Below are 20,314 nucleotides of genomic sequence, written 5' to 3'. Positions count from 1 at the left end.
GGAGATTTCCCCGACAGATCACTTTTAACCTCCTGGAAAGCTACAGGTCCAACATTCTGGTGAGGTAATGTCATTAACTGCTATTGCATATATATCAAAACATCATCACGACATTTGGAGATCTTCGTTGATCCAGATGGGGCCAGCCAGCAACTCGAACCCACCTCTGGAATGGCCCACACCTGATTGGTTGAGATGCTGGTTCCCATTATTTTTTTTTCATCCCCAGTTAAAAATAAACCAGGATTTATATTTTTAACTTCCCAGAGAACAGATGGAATATGTTGGCGGATAGAGAAAAGAAATGAAGGGGATGTTTCTGGTTTATACAGTTACTCCTCTACTTACGACCATGATGTACGAGCTCAAAATTTACGTCGTTCAGGGAGAAGTTTGGGAAGTGAGTTTTGTCCCATTTGGCGACTTTTCTTCCCCCACTGACTTTGCTTGGGACACTGTGCAACCGACACAAATACAAGTCCGTTACCAAGTGGCTGAATTTTGATCACATGACTGCCAGGACGCTGCCATGGTCATAAGTGTAAAAAAACGGTCATTTTTTTCAGAGCCCTGGTGACTTTGAACGGTCGTAAGTGGAGGACTATCTGCCTACGGATTTGTTACCACCTTAGTTTTTCGGTGCATCTATGGGAGAAAATCCACGCGGCAGTGGCAAGGATGAGTCTGAACATGGAGAAAGGGACTGTGTTCAAGTCAACCCCAACTTGGCGAAAAGTTCTCCAGAACTTTTTCTGTTTGACTCCAAGCTGGGAGATTTGTCCCTTGTATGATGCAACTGTCCCGGAGTAGAAAGTCAACAATTTTCTGGGACTCCAGATTTTGTCCTGGTTAAGGCAGGGTTCCTGTGTTCTGGCTACACACAGGCGTTAAAAGACACAACTTCGTGTTGGGGCGGAATTCGATTCGCGATCCCTGTTTTAAATCTCTGCCTGCTCTTTGAGAGCAAAAGTTAAGGTCAAAATAAGATAAAAATAAGAAATAAAGTCCGCCAGGCAGCAGATCCATGCCGCGCGCCAGTGGCAACCAGTTCCCTCCTATCTAGAGTGCATGCACAGAAAACTTCCATTTTTTTTCCCCGCCACCCACCCCGGCCCCTTACGAATTGGCAAACAATAAATAGGATAATAAATAGGATAAATTAGAATATTTAAATAGAGAATCCTATGCATACGGCGGCAGCAGCAGCGGCTCTTCTGGTGCGCTCAGATTTAGCAGGAGGGATTCGCTGAAAGGAAAAAGGTGGACTCTAGCAGGGCAGCAAAATAAAAAACTCATTTTGTTTTCTCCCTCTTTAAGAGGGGCTTAAATACTGTCCGTTACCTGCCCCTGGAGGTTGATGTGCTGAACTTCCACCCGGCCAATTACAGGTCATCCTCAATTTACAGCCACAGTTACAGCAGGAGAGACTAACAAGAGTTGGGAGGGACCTCGGAAGTCATCTAGTCCAACCCCCCAATCCCGCTCAGGCAGGAAACCCTATCCCAGTGGTGGCGAACCTATGGCACGGGTGCCAGAGGCGGCACTCAGAGCCCTCTCTGTGGGCACACACACCGTCTCCCCAGCCCCGCCTCCTGCCACGGCCCCCTCCTCACCAGCAGACCCCCCCCCGGAGGAGAGTCGCCCCTGGGCACGGCCCACACGAAGCAGCACAGCCAAGAACGTGGTAGTCGGACAGCGGGAACAAGACTTCACCCTTGCGCCCCGTTGCACGCAGATGATGCTGCGGGGCACGGGCGGGGAGCGTGGCCGCCATGATGCTGCTGGGCTGCCTGGGTGATCTGTGGAGGGCCGTGGAGGTGGTGGGTGGCCCAGTGGGCAGGGCGGAACGGGGACAGGGGGGCAGTTTTTGGGCACTCGGTCTCTGAAAGGTTCGCCATCGCTGCCCTATCCCGTTTCAGACAAATGGCTGTCCAGTCTCTTCTTAAACACCTCCAATGTTGGAGCACCCACAACATCCGTTCTCTTGAGCCCCAAATTTCCGTTGCTAAGCAAGGCATTTGTTATTGTCCCGTTTTACGACCTTTTCTTGCCATAGTTCTGAAGTAAATCGCTGCCGCTATTAAGCTAGTCACTCAGTTGTTAAATGAATTTGGCTTGCCCCGCCCCCTTGACTCTGTTTATCAGGAGGTCACCAAAAGGGATCCGGTGACCCCCGGGGGACACTGCAAACCGTCGTAAATGTGAGTCAGTTGCCAAATGTCTGGATTTTGATCCGGTGACTGTAAGGACGTCGCGACGGTCGTTAAATGTGAAAAACGGTCATAACTTTGGATGGCCCCCTAAAGGAACGGCTGTAAGTCGAGGACCACCTGGATTTGTCCCTCTTTTAAAAAAGGCTTTTATGTGCGTCACAAAAAGAGGCTCAAAGTTCAGAGGTTAAGCTTGTGCAAAAATGTTGGCATTCGACAATAGCTGGATGGCATTCAGATGGGTAGCTGGTCCTAGTGAATCCAAAGCTGTCCTTTGGACCGGATTAATATTGGATTAACTACAAAGAGCCAAGGAAAAGGAGACCACCAAGAGATTCCCCAGGAAATGTCCGGGCTGTAGGCGAAACTTCAGAAGTCAAAACTAAAGTCCTTCCTGTTGTCACCCAGAAACCCACAGAGGACTCATCCGTGATCCTGAGGGGGTCCAGCTTGATTTCAGTGAGACTTTATTTGTGCTGTGGTTTGAAAAAGGTAAGCTGGACCTTGTCAGGTTCACGGGGATAGGAGACCACCAGGAGAAGCAACAGCCAATCTCTTCTGCATGGCTGACAAGGAGAACTACCCTGGACATATCCCTGAGGATCTCCTCAGCCGACTAGACCCAAAAAAGGGGAATTTTTACTTTTCTGGATCTGAGATACTGATTTTTGGTTGCTTCGGGGTCAACGTTTCTAGTCCTCAAGGGCCGGCAAAGCTGCCCTGTGTAGGGTAGTCCACCTTTTTCCTAATTGGCGCCCCTTAGATCAATGTTTCTCATTCTGAACAACTTTCAGAAGCGTGGACTTCGACTGTGGCTAGCTGGGGAATTCTGGGAGTCAAAGTCCACCCTTCTTAAAGTTGCGGAGAAAAATTGCTCTAGATCAGTGGTTCTCAACCTTTTTAATGCCGCGACCCCCAACCGGTCGTAAGTCGAAGACTACTCAACTGGTCGTAAGTCGAGGACTACTCAACGGGTGCAGCACCGTTTGCAGAATGGGACTTTTGGCAGGCTCAGCAGGGCAGAGACAGCCTGGACAATTCCTGTTGGCTTTTGAAAGCCAACAGAATTAGACTCTATTCAAGAGAGTCTATTCTATTGGCTTTCAAAAGCCAATAGAATAAAAGGGAGTAGCACAGCTAAGGAAAAGGGGGGGAAAAAATGGCGGACTGCGTTGTTTGGCGACCCCCGTAAAATGGTCGTTCGACCCCAAATGGGGTCCCGACCCACAGGTTGAGAACCACTGCTCTAGATAAACAGAGCTATTCAACAGAGCTATTGGCAAGGGTTTCCAGGGGAACTCGGTCAAAAAAGTCAAGATGGCAGCTATCAAAAGCCTGCCCCTTTAAAAAAATATATGCTGCGCATAATTGCAGATGCCATGTGGACATTTTTTGATCCTCCCCTCTCAGACATGGACTGCTGCAATTTCTTAAGGACACCAGCCCATCTTAGAGCTTCCGAAGCCTTTGTAACCAGGGTTATAACCAGAAAAGCCGCTGTTTTTATACACACACACACCCACACCGACACATTCACACGTTGCGTTCCCAGACCCTTGTTCCACAAAGGTTCCTCAATTCTTACAGCAGAAGTACTGCCGTAATGCAGTCTTCCTCAACCTCTGCCACTTTAAAGTGGATGGACTTCAACTCCCAGAATTCCTCAGCCAGCATGGCTGGCTGAGGAATTCTGGGAGTTGAAGTCCACCTCCCTTAAAGTGGCAGAGGTTGAGAAAAACTGCGACACACCCTTTCTAGTTTTTTTCACAACCGGGTGAGTCTTGAATTCCAAACTACCCAGCGTGGCTCCATCGGTTGAACTTCTACCTCTTCGAAGAGTCTCCTTGTGCAGGCAAACAGCAACAGCTTTTGTTCCGTCCCCGAAAAGTTTCCCTCGCTGACCAACTGTGTTCTCCCCCCCCTCCCAAAAGGCAGAAGCAGCAGCAGCATGAAATAAATACAGAATAAATAAATTAAGGAGTAAATACGCCCGTGGTGTTCCAAAGGAGAGGTGTCCCTTCTTTCCGTCTCCTGCGTCGTGTCCCCAAAAGTCCAGAGTTTCTCGCAAGGTGTGAAGACAAGCAGGGATCAGGTGAGGGAGGGGATTCCCTCAGGGACACCTTTATGCAAGCAAAGTGGTTGTTATTGCTTCTGCTGAGCTGAAGGAAGGGAAAAAAAAGGGGGGGCGAAATCAGAAAGCAAGTGGGCTTTGTGATCTGTTCTAGCTCTCTTTCCAAAAAGTCCTCTGGGCTGGATTCACACAACATGTCAAACCAGTGGTGGGATTCGAATGGGGGAAGAACCGGTTCTGTGCGTGGATGCCACTTCCGGAAGTCCGTTCTGGGCCTGGGCAACAAAAAAATTCACTCCCGGTTCTGCCGAAGTGGTGCGAACCGGCTGAATCCTACCGCCATGTCAAATCCTAAATCAGATGTATCCAACACTGTTCCTGCATTCACGCGTTATGCTGGGCCCAAACTAACCACCTCATGGCTTCGTGCACCTGGTGTATCCCCACGCCGAGTTGGTCCTAAACTTCATCCAGGTACAGATTAGCACCTTCATTCTTTCAACCTTAGTTCGTTAATTCATCCACAGATGTTTCTTCCGCTTTCTGTCTCGGGGAGTGAATTTGAGGGTTGCCCCAGGTACGACGTGTCGTCGTTCGTCAGCTGCACACAGCAAGACCGAGAACCCCACTGCACCCCGGTCCGCTGTGTCGTGTGAATCCAGCCACGGATAATATTCGCTCAACAGCCTTAAGCCAGGTTTTGAAATCCATCCAGTTCTTCAAAGCACGAACTAATCCAGGGGCTGAAGGCAGATGGACCTCTGAGCTTTGCTCGCATGCGTACAGGACCTGAGCAACGCTAAGGACCCCCGAACGTAGCAGGTCGGGCAGGTGTATCTATCACCTTGACTTGGCCGGGTTATATGTGTTGTGTGAACCCAGTCCGCTGAGTTTTAGGAAGAGAGTTCGCTGAGCTTGCAGTGCTCGCCTCAACGCGCAGCACTGCGGTGTCCTGTGATTCTTCCCAGGGATCCTCCCGGCTCCAGCGAGCTTCTTTTTTGTGAAGCGGGAATCAACCCCGGGAAGCCCAAGAGGAGGTGGCAGGCGTGGGAACTCCCTGCCACAGCTTGGGGTCAGTTCCCCGCTGGGCAGGCGTGCTCTGGCCCCTTGAAGCAGGCCGATTCGTAGTGTTTGTGGAGGTAGGACTTGAGGGCAAAGGTCTTGTGGCATTGCTTGCAACGGTAGTGCTTGAGCGCCGAGTGGGTTTGCATGTGGGCGCGCAGATTGGAGCGGTCAGCAAAGGCCTTCCCGCAGTGGGAACACCCGAAGGGCTTCTCCCCGGTGTGCGAGCGCATGTGTCCCTGCAGCAGCCATGGCCGGCTGAAGGCCTTGCCGCACACGGCACACTTGTGTTTGAGGTTGTGGGTCAGCAGGTGCATCGCCAAAGCCGGCATGGAGACGTAGGCCTTGCTGCACGTCGGGCACTTGCGCGCCAGCTTGCTATCCAGGCTGCGGTGCGTCTGCTTGTGCCGGCTGAGGTTGGAGGAGGTGGCGTAGGTCTTGCCGCATTCGGTGCAGGCGTGGCGGTGTCCTCCCCGGCGAGGACCCTCGGCCCGCCGGCGGGACCGCCCGTCAATGATGAAGAAGGCGTCCATGGAGTAGCTCTCGGTGACGGCCGCCTCGCCCTGGAAGTAGTGAGAGGACAGGCTGGATTGGGGGCTCTCGGGATCGCTGTAGTCCTCTTGGATCGGGGTGTAGAGGGGGTCAGGAGAGGCCCCCTGGCGGTGGGCTTTCTTCTTTTCATTCTTGTAACCTGAGGAAGGGAGGCAGGCCGGGAGGTATTCTGCGGGAGAGAGAGACAGAGAAGCACAGGGAAAAGGTTCGGATAATTGAAAAACGTCGGCCGATTGGGCTGGGGATTCTACCGCACGGATCCGGGCCGGCGTTTCTCGCCCTCGGTCACTTTAAAAGGTCCGGGCTTCTTAAACTCCCAGAATTCCACAAGCAAGTGCCAGTCCATTCTAGGAGTTTTAAGTCCAGACCTCTTAAAGTGGCCGAGGTTGAAAAATACTGACCAAGATCGTTGAGTTCCTTCCGTGTTCGGTCTTTTGGTTATCAGCCTCCTGGATGGGTGTTTCTGAACCTTGGCAATGTTAAGAAGTGTGGATTTTTACTTGCCAAATTGAATTCAACTCCTGGCTAGGCTAGGCTAGGCTAGGGCAGGGCAGAAGAGGAGAGGAGAGGAGAGGAGAGGAGAGGAGAGGAGAGGAGAGGAGAGGAGAGGAGAGGAGAGGAGAGGAGAGGAGAGGAGAGGAGAGGAGGAGAGAGGAGAGGAGAAGGAGAGGAGAGGAGAGGAAAGAGGAAAGGAGAGGAAAGGAGAGAGAGGAGAGAGAGGAGAGGAGAGGAGGAAAGGAGAGGAGAGGAGAGAGGGAGAAGAGAGGAGGAGAGGAGGAGGAGAGGAGGAGAGAGGAGAGGAGAGGAGAGGAGAGAGGAGGAGGAGGAGGGAGAGAGGAGAAGAGAGGAGAGGAGAGGAGAGGAGGAGAGGAAAGGACAGGAGGAGAGAGGAGAGGAGGAGAGAGGAGAGGAGAGGAGGAGAGGAGAGGAGAGGAGAGAGGAAAGGAGAGGAGAGGAGAGGAGGAGAGAGGAGAAGAGAGGAGGGGAGAGGAAAGGAGAGGAGAGGAAAGGAGAGGAGAGGAGGAGAGAGAGGAGAGGAGAGGAGAGGAGGAGAGAGGAGAGGAGAGGAAAGGAGGAGAGGAGAGGAAAGGAGAGGAAAGGAGAGGAGAGGAGGAGAGAGGAGAGGAGGAGGAGGGGAGGGGAGAGGAGAGGAGAGGAGGGGAGGGATGGAGAGAGAGGAAGGGTTAGGGTTTAAACAAATTTGTTTAAAGCTATTTACATTGCCATCTTAACTAAATCCATTGAAGAAAGAGAGAGAGAGAGAGGGAGGGAGGGGGAGGGAGGAAGATAGAGAAAAAGGAAAGGAATACAGAATAAGGGAAGGAAAGGAAGGGGAAGGATAGGGAATAGAAGGAAAAGAAAGGAAAGGAAAGGAAAGGAGAGGAGAGGAGAGGAAAGGAAAGGAAAGGAAAGGAGAGGGAGAGTAGAAGAAAGGGAGGGAGAGAGAAAAAGAAGAAAAGGAGGGAGGAAGGGAGGAAGAAAGGAAGGAAGGGAGGGAGGGAGGGAGGGAAGGAAGGAAGGAAGGAAGGAAGGAAGGAAGGAAGGAAGGAAGGAAGGAAGAAGGTGAAGGGAAGAGGGTTGATCCTGATGAGAGAGGAAGGAAGGAAAAAAAGGTGGAAACAAGAATTACGCTTTATGTTCTGGAGAACTGGCTGGCTGCAGAACTCTGGAAGTTGAAGTCCACCCATCAACGCTGATCTGATTTGAATCCAAAGGGAAGACTAGGTTAAACTCTCCGCCTTTGTGTACAGGTTTGTACGCACCAACCCACAGTCCCAACTCAACCCAAAGATCATAGCATCGGGCGTGACCGGCTCAACCACCGCCTTTGTGGTTCCAATTTTTGTCCTTGGCAAGGACAAAATGAAGGAAGGAGGGTCCCATCTGCAAGGGATTCACCAGCCTGGTGTATCCTAGTGTGGGGCTGATGGGACTTGTGATTAGACAGAGAGAGAGCCGCTGGGTCTATGGTTAAGGCATTAGGCTAGAAAGCAGGAGATGGTGAGTTCTAGTCCCACTTTAAGCAGGAAAGCTGGCTGAGTCACTTTGGGCCAGTCACCGGGAGACAGTGAGTTCTAGTCACGTCCTAGGCGTGAAACTCGGCTGGGTGACTTTGGGCCAGTCACCAGGAGTTCTAGTCACGTCCTAGGCGTGAAACTCGGCTGGGTGACTTTGGGCCAGTCACCGGGAGTTCTAGTCATGTCCTAGGTGTGAAACTCGGCTGGGTGACGTTGGGGCAGTCACTGGGAGACGGTGAGTTCTAGTCACGTCCTAGGCATGAAACTCGGCTGGGTGACTTTGGGCCAGTCACTGGGAGACGGTGAGTTCTAATCACATCCTAGGCGTAAAACTCGGCTGGGTGACGTTGAGGTAGTCACTGGGAGATGGTGAGTTCTAGTCACATCCTAGGCGTGAAACTTGGCTGGGTGACGTTGGGGCAGTCACTGGGAGATGGTGAGTTCTAGTCATGTCCTAGGCGTGAAACTCAGCTAGGTGACTTTGGGCCAGTCACCAGGAGACGGTGAGTTCTAGTCACGTCCTACGCGTGAAACTCAGCTAGTCACCAGGAGACAGTGAGTTCTAGTCACATCCCAGGCGTGAAACTCAGCTGGGGGACTTTGGGGCAGTCACCGGGAGACAGTGAGTTCTAGTCACATCCCAGGCGTGAAACTCAGCTGGGGGACTGTGGGGCAGTCACCGGGAGATGGTGAGTTCTAGTCACGTCCTAGGCATGAAACTCAGCTCTGGGTGACTTTGAGCCAATCACCGGGAGACGGTGAGTTCTAGTCACGTCCTAGGCATGAAACTCAGCTCTGGGTGACTTTGAGCCAATCACCGGGAGACGGTGAGTTCTAGTCACGTCCAAGGCATGAAACTCAGCTCTGGGTGACTTTGAGCCAATCACATGGAGACGGTGAGTTCTAGTCACGTCCAAGGCATGAAACTCAGCTCTGGGTGACTTTGAGCCAATCACCGGGAGACGGTGAGTTCTAGTCACGTCCAAGGCATGAAACTCGGCTGGGTGATTTTGGGGCAGTCACCGGGAGATGGTGAGTTCTAGTTACGTCCTAGGCATGAAACTCAGCTCTGGGTGACTTTGGGCCAGTCACCGGGAGACTGTGAGTTCTAGATGGGAGTTATAGAAACATCATGAATAAATAAATAAAAGTGTAATCTTACCCCGTTTTCTTTAATGTGCCAACTGGGAAGGACTTCCCTCCGCTTTAATGTTTACCTGCCCCCAGAAACCCTGCTCTAAGTAGGGGGCTAGTCTAGAGGACCTCTAAGACCCTGTCAGTCCTTTGGGCTTTCGTCACTGCCAGTAGCAGGGACTGGTGTGACTCTCATCCGTGCATGCAGGAAGCAAACAAGAACCGCTCCCGGCGAGGTCCTAGGTGGTCTGCAATTTCCGTTTCTGAAATGTCGGAGAGGCTGCTATTTTTAGCTGACGAATTCAGCAGAAGTTGACATATTCCCAGGACATCTGTCTCTGCTGATGTGGCCTTTGGAGCGGAGAAAGGGATCCGACCTCCATTGGAAAATCAGCAGAAGAAAGGTGCAGAATGTTGGGATCACAGGAAGGAGGGAAGGGAAGGGAAGGGAAGGGGAGGGAAGGAAGGGGAATGGAGGGAAGGGAAGGAGAGGAAAGGAAAGGAAAGGAAAAAAGAGAGGAGAGGAAAGGAAAGAGAAGGGAAGGAAAGGAAAGGAAAAAGGAGAGGAGAGAAGAGGAAAGGGAAGGGAAGGGAAGGAAAAGAGAAAGGAAAGGAAAGGAAAGGAAAGGAAAAAGGAGAGGAGAGGAAAGGGAAGGGAAGGAAAAGAGAAAGGAGAGGAGAGGAAAGGAAATGAAAGAAAGGACAGGAAAGGAAAGGAAAAAGGAGAGGAGAGGAAAGGAAAGGGATGGAAAAGAGAAAGGAAACGAAAGGAGAGGAAAGAAAGGACAGGAAAGGAAAAGAAAAAGGAAGGAGAGGAGAGGAGAGGAAAGGGAAGGGAAGGAAAAGAGAAAGGAAAGGAAAAGAGAGGAGAGGAAAGGAAAGGAAAAGAAAAAGGAGAGGAGATGAGAGGAAAGGGAAGGGAAGGGAAGGAAAAGAGAAAGGAGAGGAGAGGAGAGGAAAGGAAAGAAAAAAGAAGAGGAGAGGAGAGGAAAGGGAAGGAAAAGAGAAAGGAAAGGAAAGGAGGAAAGGAAAGGAAAGGAAAAAGGAGAGGAGAGGTAAGGAAAGGAAAGGGAAGGAAAAGAGAAAGGAAACGAAAGGAGAGGAAAGAAAGGACAGGAAAGGAAAGGAAAAAGGAAGGAGAGGAGAGGAGAGGAAAGGGAAGGGAAGGGAAGGGAAAGAGAAAGGAGAGGAGAGGAAAGGAAAGGAAAGAAAAAAGAAGAGGAGACGAGAGGAAAGGGAAGGAAAAGAGAAAGGAAAGGAAAGGAGGAAAGGAAAGGAAAAAGGAGAGGAGAGGAGAGGAGAGGAAAGGGAAGGGAAGGAAAGGAAAAGAGAAAAGGAAGAAAAGGAAAGGAAAAGAAAGGAAAGGTAAAAGAAAGGAAAGGGAAGGAAATCCACAGATCATAAAGAATGCCAGCTGGGTAATTCTGGGACTTAAGCTCCACCCTCTTCATGCAGGCTGGGCTGGGGAGTTCTGGGAGTTGAAGTCCACCTGTTTCCAAGCAGGCTTTCCCGGACCGTCCCCCCAACTGAGCCTGACTGCTGAGCCACCACATCCAGAGAGGAAGGACGATGTGGGAGGGAATTTCCTTGAAGAGAGTGCAGACCATCCTTGACTTACAACTGCTCGTTTAGTGACCGTTCAAAATCACAGCAGCAGTGAAAAAAAGTAACCAAGGAGTGCTTTTCGCACTCACGACCGCTGCAGCCTCCCCAGGGTTACGTGACGGAAATTCTGACGCTCAGCCACTGGCCGGTACTTATGATGGTTGCCCTCTCCCGGGGTCAGGGGGTCCCTTTCCATGACCTTCTGACCCCAAAGTCGCTGGATTCACTATACAGCTGTATGACTCACTTAACAATTGTGGCGAGAAGGGTCATAAAACGGGGCTGAACTCACTGAACAGCTTAGCAGCGCAAAAGGTGGGCTCAGTTGTGGCCGTAAGTCAAGGAGAAGCTATATCTGAGTTCATAAAGGAAAGGGCAGGGTGTGTTTGTGTGCGTTTGTATGCCTCTCTCTCTCTCTCTCTCTCTCTCTCTCTCTCTCTCTCTCTCTCTCTCTCTCTCTTTCTGTCCTTCTTTCTCTCTCTCTCTCCCTATCTCTGTCTCTCTTTCTCTCTTTTCTTCTTCTGTCTCTTTTTCTGTCTCTTTCTATCTTTCTCCTCTCTCTCTCCTTCTTTCTTTTTCTGTTCTTCTTTCTCTCTCTCCGTTTCTGTCTCTCTCTTTCTTTTCTTTTTCTGTCTCTTTTTCTCTGTCTATCTTTCTCCTCTCTCTCTCCTTCTTTCTTTTTCTGTTCTTCTTTCTCTCTCTCCGTCTCTGTCTCTCTCTTTCTCTCTTTTCTTTTTCTGTCTCTTTTTCTCTGTCTTTCTATCTTTCTCCTTCTCTCTCTCCTTCTCTTTCTTTCTCTCTCTCTTTTTTCTCTCTTTTTCTCTCTCTTTCTATCTTTCTCCTCTCCTTCTCTCTTCTTCTCTTTCTTTCTGTCCTTCTTTCTCTCTCTCCGTGTCTCTCTCTCTCTTTCTCTCTCTTTTCTTTTTCTCTTTTTCTCTCTGTCTTTCTATCTTTCTCCTTCTCTCTCTCTCCTCTCTTTCTTTCTTTGTCCTTCTTTCTCTCTCTCTCTCTTTCTCTTTTCTTTTTCTGTCTCTTTCTCTCTCTTTCTATATTTCTCCTTCTCTCTCTCCTTCTCTCTTTCTTTCTGTCCTTTCTCTCTCTCCCCGTCTCTCTCTTTCTCTCTTTTCTTTTTCTCTTTTTCTCTCTGTCTTTCTATCTTTCTCCCCCCTCTCTCCTTCTCTCTTTCTTTCTGTCCTTTCTCTCTTTCCCTGTCTCTGTCTCTCTCTTTCTCTCTCTTTTCTTTTTCTGTCTCTTTCTGTCTTTCTATCTTTCTTCTCTTTCTCTTTCTTTTTCTTTCTCTCTCTCTCCTCTCTCTCTCCGTCTCTCTCTCTCTTTTTCTCTTTCTCTGTGTCTTTCTCTCTCACACTCCTTCTCTCTCTCTCTCCCTGTCTCTGTCTCTCTTACTCTCTTTCTCTTTCTGTCTCTCTCTTTCCTTCCCTTATCTCTCTCTCTCTCTGTCTTTCTTTCTCTTTCTTTCTGTCTCTTTTTCTCTCTCTTCTCTCTCTCTTTCTGTCTCTCCCTTTCTCTGTCTCTCTTTCTCCTTCTCTATCTCTCTCTTTCTCTCTCCCTCTTTCTCTCTTTGATTCCCCCCCTCTCTGTAAATACATCTGTCTTGGCTCTGTTCTCAACCCTCAGCCAGAGGGACTGTCCTTCCTCCTCCTCCTCCTCCTCCTCCTCCTCCTCCTGGAATATTGACTGTGTTTTAAAAAGCTTTGAAGGAACACAGAGAATTAAAAAAAAATGTCTATTTTTATTCTCCCGCTTTGCAAATTCCTCATATAGGAGGCTTCAGATGGAGAGGTTTATTTTTTTTTTTTAAAAAAAATCCACCTTATGGATTATGCAGGTTTGAAATCCAAGGGGGGGGGATGAGCAGCCCAGACCCCTCCTCAAATTCTTTCCTGCTGCAGCCGTCTTATTCGCCTCCTTTCTCTTTTTCCTTTCTTTTAATTTTTTTTTTTTTTTTACTCTCCTCCTTCCTTATTGACCAAGCGCCATCGCACTCCTGGCTCAGCGCTTTCTCCACCCTGTCCCTGGAATCCGTGCAAGGTGACCGCCAAGGAGACAGCCGAGCAGAAAGCTCACCTGAGCCATTTCGCCCCCCCCCACCTGCCCAGCTGCTTCCGGCTCAGGGATTTAAAACACCCCCAAGGGTGGATCTGGGTGTGGATTTTGACGGGTGTTCTGTGTGGAGTAGCCCACGGAGCCCATCATCCCCAGCTGAAAGACAGGCCGATGTCCAAGAAAGAGGGAATTGAGCTTCTAAGCGTTGGCTGGTGTCCATTTTAATGGGTTTTATATTTATGCTTTTATGATACTGTGAGCCAGACGCAGAGTTGCTTAGGCAGTGAGTTGGGGGGGGGAATAAATTTAATAAATGTTCTCTCTCTCTCTCTCTCTCTCTCTCTCTCTCTCTCTCTCTCTCTCTCTCTCTTTCTTTTTTTTCTTTTTTCTTTCTTTCTCTCCCTTCCCTTCCCTCCTCTCCTCTCCTCTTCCCTTCCTCCTTTCTCCTTCCTTCCTTCCTTCCTTCCTTCCTTCCTTCCTTCCTTCCTTCCTTCCTTCCTTCTTCCCCCCCCCCAGCATTTGCAGAACAGGCAAACTTTCTTTTTCCTCCCTCCTTCTCAAAACAGATGCCCTTTCTCCTTCCTTTCTTCTTTCCTTCCTTCCTTCTTTCCTTCTCTCCCTTCCTCCCTCCCTCCCCCACAGCATTTGCAGAACGGGCCAGTTCTCTCTTTTTCCCTCCCTCCTTCTCAAAACAGATGCCCTTTCTCCTTCCTTCCTTCCTTCCTTCTCTCCCTCCCTCCCCCCAGCATTTGCAGAACGGGCCAGTTTTTTCTTTTTTCCTCCCTCCTTCTCCAAACAGATGCCCTTACTCCTTCCTTCCTTCCTTCCTTCTCTCCCTCCCTCCCCCCAGCATTTGCAGAACGGGCAAGCCTTCTCTTTTTCCCTCCCTCCCTCCTTCTCAAAACAGTTGCCCTTTCTCCTTCCTTCCTTCCTTCCTTCCTTCCTTCCTTCCTTCCTTCCTTCCTTCCTTCCTTCTCTCCCTCCCTCCACCCAGCATTTGCAGAATCATCAAGCCTTCTCTTTTTCCCTCCCTCCTTCTCAAAACAGACGCCCTTTCTCCTTCCTTCCTTCCTTCCTTCCTTCCTTCCTTCCTTCCTTCCTTCCTTCCTTCCTTCCTTCCTTCCTTCCTTCCTCCCTCCCTCCCTCCCTCCCTCCCCAGCATTTGCAGAACGGGCCAGCTTTCTCTTTTTCCCACCCTCCTTCTGGAAACAGACGCCCGGTCGTTCTCCCTTCGGCGGAAAGCTTTCTCTTTTCCAAGAGGGCTTTTCCGCATGCAAAGTTTGCAAAGCTTGCCCCCCCCCCGCTTGCTTTGGCTCCCGGGATGGGGCGCTTGCAACGTGGTCCAATCCTGCCCCGCCTGCCTCCTGCTCGCCAGCTCGCTGACCTTCACGGTGCGGGGGGGGGGGGGATATTCCATTTTTTTAAAAAATTGACATTCTCATATCGCTCTGGCTTCTCTCTCTTTTTTTTAACCAACAAAACAAAACAAAGCAAAGCAAAACATAATACACACACAGTATATACTCCTCCCCCCCCTTTTTAAAACAGCTATTACATAACGGTAATCTTATTATTTACATTTCCCCCCTTATTCTTCTTTAGAATATTTGTCCTTATTGCCCCGTTGTTTCTTATTTACATTTTTCTTCCTTCAGACTCTACTTCTTACTAAGAATAATTCATATTATTATTATTATTATTATTATACATTATTATACACATACTTTCACTTTTGACCTTTCCACATTTATTCTCCTCTATTATTTCTAGTCTCCCACCAGTCATACCACTTGTTCCATGTTATATAGTACTCTGTGTCTTCCTTTTCTTTTATCTCTTTTGTTAATTTGTCCGTCTTGGCACAGTCCAGGATTTTTCTTATCACTTCTTCCTCTGATGGTATATTCTCATTTTTCCAGCACTGTGCATAGGCTATTCTTGCCGCCGTTATTATATGTAAAATTAAGTACCATATTTCTTTACTATATCTTCTGTTCAAAATACCCTGCAAAAAGATCTCTGGTTTCCAGTCTACGGGTTAGTCTATTATTTCTTCGATCCATCGCTTTGGCTTCTCAAGGGCAGCCCGTTTGCTTTCCCTGGTAGAAGATGCCTGCCCGAGCGTTTCGCTTGGCTCAGCTCTTCAAAGGAGGATAAAAGAGCTCCAGAGCCCTAAGGCTTGTATTTCTGAATTAAGGATGGGAGGGAGGAGAGAGAGAAGGGGGGGGGGGAGGAAGGAGCTGGTAGGAAGGAGGGGTTCTTTATAGCTGCAGTTTATTCACCCATTCATCTCCATCCTTAGTCCCTACTCCAGAACACTCAACATCGAGGAGAGAAGCGATCTAGAATTAAGGAAAATTCCCTGACAGGGACCGCAATCAACCCGTGGAACTACTTGCCTCCAGATGTTATGGGTGCTCCATCACTGGAGGTTTTTAAGAAGAGACGGGACGGTCAATTTGTCTGGAATGGTATAGGGCAGGGGTAGGCAACCTTGGCTCTTTTAGGACTCTTGGACTTCAACTCCCAGAATTCCTCAGCCAGCCATGCTGAGGGGAAAGGGAGAGGTTTCCAAGCAGAGCAGTACTGGCTCAGGAATTCTGGGAGTTGAAGTCCACCAGTCATAAAAGAGCCAAGGTTGCCTACCCCTGTCCTAGGATGCCACTGAAGGACCCAATGTTGGGTTTAAACCAGGGGTAGGCAACCTTGGCTCTTTCATGACTGGTGGACTTCAACTCCAGGAATTCCTGAGCCAGCACGGCTCAGCTTAGAAACCTCTCCCTTTCCCCTCAGTGTGGTTGGCTCAGGAATTCTGGGAGTTGAAGTCCACCAATCATAAAAGAGCCCAAGTTGCCTACCCCTGGTATAGGGCAATGGTTCTCAACCTGTGGGCCGGGACCCCATTTGGGGTCGAACGACCATTTCACGGGGGTCGCCAAACAACGCAGTCCGCCATTTTTTCCGCCCTTTTCCTTAGCTGTGCTACTCCCTTTTATTCTATTGGCTTTTGAAAGCCAATAGAATAGACTCTCTTGAATAGAGTCTAATTCTATTGGCTTTCAAAAGCCAATAGGAATTGTCCAGGCTGTCTCTGCCCTGCTGAGCCCGCCAAAAGTCCCATTCTGCAAACGGTGCTGTACCAGTTGAGTAGTCCTCGACTTACGACCGGTTGAGTAGTCCTCGACTTACGACCGGTTGGGGGTCGTGGCATTAAAAAGGTTGAGAACCACTGGTATAGGGTCTCCTGCTTGAGCAGGGGGTTGCACTAGAACAGGGCTTTTCAACCAGTGGTACGGGTACCACCTGTAGTACATTGGCACCTGGCAGGTGGTATGCGACCATCCTAGAAAAGTGGTAGTGGGGGAGGGGAAGGAGCTGAACCGGTGGCAGCACCGCACAAGCCTGAGCAAGAGATGGCTGGAGCTGCAGGGCTGTCAGGGCTCAGTGGAAGTGCCAGAATCAGCACCAGGCTCCAGCTGGAGCTCGGCGCTGATCCTGGCGCTTCTGCTGAGCCCAGAAGAAGCGCCCATCAGCTGGAATGTTGCAGCCTCTCCAGGGTCTTGTGATTTACATTCAGAGGCTTGGCAACTGATTCCTATTTATGACGGTCACAGTGTCCCAGGGTCATGTGAAGTGACCAAAACCTGATGCAACCACCCAGCAGACGGGGGGAATAAAAACCAAAACACCTCCCCACCCCCACTGCCAATCCTCAACAGAAATGCTCACAACAATGAAAACCTCGGACAGGAGGAAGAGCGCTGCCAGGTGGGCAGGCAGGGGTCTTGCTCGGCTGTGGCTTAGGGGGCACTTTTTTCAGTGCCATTGCAACTTCGAAGAGCCACTAAGCGAACGGTTGTAAGTTTTTGACACCCTGCTAGGCAACTGGTGGTACTTGGATGTTGCCATATCCTAAAAGTGGTACGATGAAAAGCCCTGGATTAGATGACCTCCAAAGTCCCTCATAACCCTGTTATTCTATTTTTCTGTTCTGTTCTCCAAAGCGCCTGAAGGCAGAACAAAAAACAACGGATGGAAACTAACTAAGGAGAGAAGCAACCTAGAATTAAGGAGAAATTCCCTGACAGTTAGAACAATTAACCAGTGGAACTGCTTGCCTCCAGAAGTTGTGAGTGCTCCATCCTTGGAAGCTTTCAAGGAGAGACTGGACAACTATTTGTCCGGGATAGTATTGGGCCTCTTGGCTTGCTTGTTGCTGAAAATGTTTCGCTTCCACCCAGTTCTTCTACTGAACTGAAGAAGCTCCATGGCTGAGAAGCAAAATGTTTTCAAACCAAAAAGTCCAGCTGTCTTTTGGAAAAAGCACCTTTGGGGACATCCTTGACCTGGAGGATGGAGAATCTCCGTAGACCAGGAAGGACAAGCCACTCTTAACAACAGGGTCTTCAAACATGCCCCCTTTATGACTCGTGGACTTCAACTCCCAGAATTCCTGAGCCAGCATGGGGGAACTATGGCCCCCTCATGACTGGTGGCCTTCAACTCCCAGAATTCCTGAGCCAACACGGCTCAGCTTGGAAACCTCTCCCTTTCCCCTCAGCATGGCTGGCTCAGGAATTCTGGGAGTTGAAGTCCACGAGTCATAAAAGAACCAAGGTGGCCTACCCCTGCCCAAATGCCTGAATTTTGATCACGTGACCGTGAGGAAAAAATATTTAAATATTTAAACCAGGGCTCTTCAAACTTGGCCCCCTCATGACTCGTGGACTTCAATTCCCAGAATTCCTGAGCCAGCATGGGGGAACTATGGCCCCCTCATGACTCATGGACTTCAGCTCCCAGAATTCCTTCTCTTAGACTAGGCTAGGTCAGAGATAGGATAGGTCAGGTTTGGGGAACCCTGGCTCTTTTATGACTCACGGACTTCAACGCCCAGAATTCCTCAGCCAGCATGAGGGAACTATGGCTCCATGACCTGGAGGATGGAGAATCTCCGTAGACCAGGAAGGACAAGCCACTCTTAACAACAGGAGTTTTCAAACTTGGCCCCTTCATGACTTGGGGACTTCAACTCTCAGAATTCCTGAGGACGCTGCAAAGGTCGTAAGTGTGAAGAACGGTCGTCAGTCAGCTTGTAACTTTGAACGGTCACTAAATAAACTCTCCAGTCAAGGACTAGCTGTAGAGGAAGATCCCTCTCCTGCTTTTGCCAGAATACTGCTTCTGGATAGGGAGGCTCCATTAAGCCAGGGAGGAGAAGAGTAGCTGAAAGAGAAGGTTGTACTTCCTGGTCTATGGAGATTGTCAATAACAACTCTGTTATTTTAATTCCTCCTTAGTTCTAGGCTGATTCTCTCCTTTATTAGTTTCCATCCTTTCCTTCTTGTCCTGCCTTCAGCTGCTTTGGAGAATAGCTTGACCCCCTCTTCTTTATTAGTACCGCTTTATAAAGCCCCAGTGAAGCCACACCTGGAATACTGCAGCCAGTTTTGGTCAGCATATCACAAAAAAGATGTTGAGAGTTTGGAAAAAAAAATCAGAGAAGAGCAACTCAGATGATCCAAGGCCTGGAGACTAAAACATATGAAGAACAGCTGGAGGACTTGGGTTTAGCCAGTCTAAAGAAAAGAAGATATAGGGGAGACATGATAGTGGCGTTCCTCAAGGAAGGCTGCCACAAGGAAGAGGGGGGCACATGATTCTCCAAAGCACCAGAGGGAAGGAGGAGAAACAATGGTTGGAAACTGATCAAGGAGAGAAGCAACCTGGAATTAAGGAGAAACTTCCTGACAGTGAGGACAATCACCAGTGGAACAACCTGCCTCCAGAACTGTGGGTGTTCCATCACTGGAGGTTTTTAAAAAGAGACTGGTATAGGTCCTTCTACTTGAGCAGGGGGCTGGACTAGAAGACCTCCAAGGTCCCTTCCAGCTCTATTCTATTTCTATTTTTTTTATTATTTCTTATTCTATTCTATTCTATTCTATTCTATTCTATTCTATTCTATTCTATTCTATTCTACATTCTTATTCTATTCTATTCTATTCTATTTCTATATTCTATTCTATTCTGTAATTCTATTCTATTCTGTAATTCTATTCTATTCTATTCTATTCTATTCTATTCTATTCTACAGTATTGTATTGTATTGTATTGTATTCTATTCTATTCTACATTCCTATTCCATTCTATATTCCTATTCTATTCTATTCCATTCTATATTCCTATTCTATATTCCTATTCTATTCTATTCTATTCTGTTCTGTTCTGTTCTGTTCTACTCTATTCTATTCTACATTCCTATTCCATTGTACATTCCTATTCCATTCTATATTCCTATTCTATTCTATTCCATTCTATATTCCTATTCTATTCTATTCTATTCTATTCTATTCTATTCTATTCTATTCTATTCTATTCTATTCTATTCTATTCTATTCTATTCTACAGTATTCTATTCTATTCTATTCTGTTCTGTTCTACTCTATTCTATTCTACATTCCTATTCCATTCTATATTTCTATTCTATTCTATTCTATTCTATTCTATTCTATTCTATTCTATTCTATTCTGTGCTGTGCTGTGCTGTGCTATGCTATGCTATGCTATGCTATGCTATGCTATGCTATGCTATGCTATGCTATGCTATGGCAGCCCCTCAAATATTGGAAGACTACTATCATGTCACCCCTTGTCTTACTTTTCATTAAACTAAACATACCCAATTCCTACAACTGTTTGTCAGATGTTTTAATCTCCAGTCCCCTAATCATGCTTCTTGCATTGTATTGAGCTTTTATTCTTGTAAGCTGCCCGGAGTCAACGAGAATGAGAGGGCGGCCATATAAATTCTCTTAAATAAAGGAACCAACTTACAATTATTGCTGGAAAAGAGCAAGTTACAATACTTACAGGTTGCTTACATAATTGGCAGATGTGAAATGGGGGGAACACAGGGGGGGCAAGTTAAGCCAAACCATCCCAGAGGTTCACCCTTCCCCTCAACCCCCGCCCCACACACTCCTGTGGCTGCTGTCCCCCCTGATGTGCTGAAACAATGAGTCATTTCTTCAAGGTTATCAAGATAATTTGAAAACTCCATCCCTGCCTATTCTTCCCTGCACCACTTTAGCCTCTATTAACTCCCCCCCCCCCACACACAGCCAGCTTTTTTTTTTTTTTTTGCAATGGAAGCAACAAGTATTATCTGGCATGAAAAGACAGCACAGACGAAGGAACACACACACACACACACACACACTGCACAGTCGACCCGCACGGAAAGTGCTGACTAGAAGCCCGGCAAACCTTGAAGGGCAAGGCAGTGGAAAGGGCTTCCTCTGAAGCCTCTGGTTTTCTCCCAGGATTTTTCCTGTGGGAGGAAGAAGGTTTTTGGGAGACTGGTCTGCCTCATCTGGGAATCGGGGCGCTAAGGCAGGGCTGGGGAGGGGGCTGAGGGAGGTCCCCCTTTTCCAGCCGTCAGAATCGCTGTCACGGTGGTTGCCAAAAATAGTGTGTGTGTGTGTGTGTGTGTGTGTGTGTGTGTGTGTGTGTGTGTGTGTGTTTTTCTCCTTGGTGCTCTCTGAGCTGGGCGGTTTTCTTGCAGACGTTTCATGGCCCAGCTAGGGAACATCATC

At 48.6% G+C, this 20,314-nt stretch overlaps 1 protein-coding gene across 1 annotated transcript in view; it reads right to left on the bottom strand.

Moving 5' to 3' along the window:
- Positions 1–3,963: 3,963 nt before the first annotated feature.
- Positions 3,964–20,314, bottom strand: part of SCRT2 (scratch family transcriptional repressor 2) — a 29,338-nt gene continuing 12,987 nt past the window's right edge. Inside the window, exon 2 of the mRNA XM_039355742.1 lies at positions 3,964–6,064. Within this exon, the coding sequence (XP_039211676.1) occupies positions 5,355–6,064 (710 nt within the window). The 3' untranslated portion in view covers positions 3,964–5,354. The remainder of the gene's footprint in view (positions 6,065–20,314) is intronic.

The sequence above is a fragment of the Crotalus tigris genome, unplaced genomic scaffold, assembly GCF_016545835.1.
Source record: "Crotalus tigris isolate CLP2741 ecotype Arizona unplaced genomic scaffold, ASM1654583v1 scf7180000018755.946041584:351173, whole genome shotgun sequence".
NCBI lineage: Eukaryota > Metazoa > Chordata > Lepidosauria > Squamata > Viperidae > Crotalus > Crotalus tigris.
Note: the sequence above shows the minus strand (reverse complement) of the source record. Positions and strands in the feature narration are given on the sequence as shown.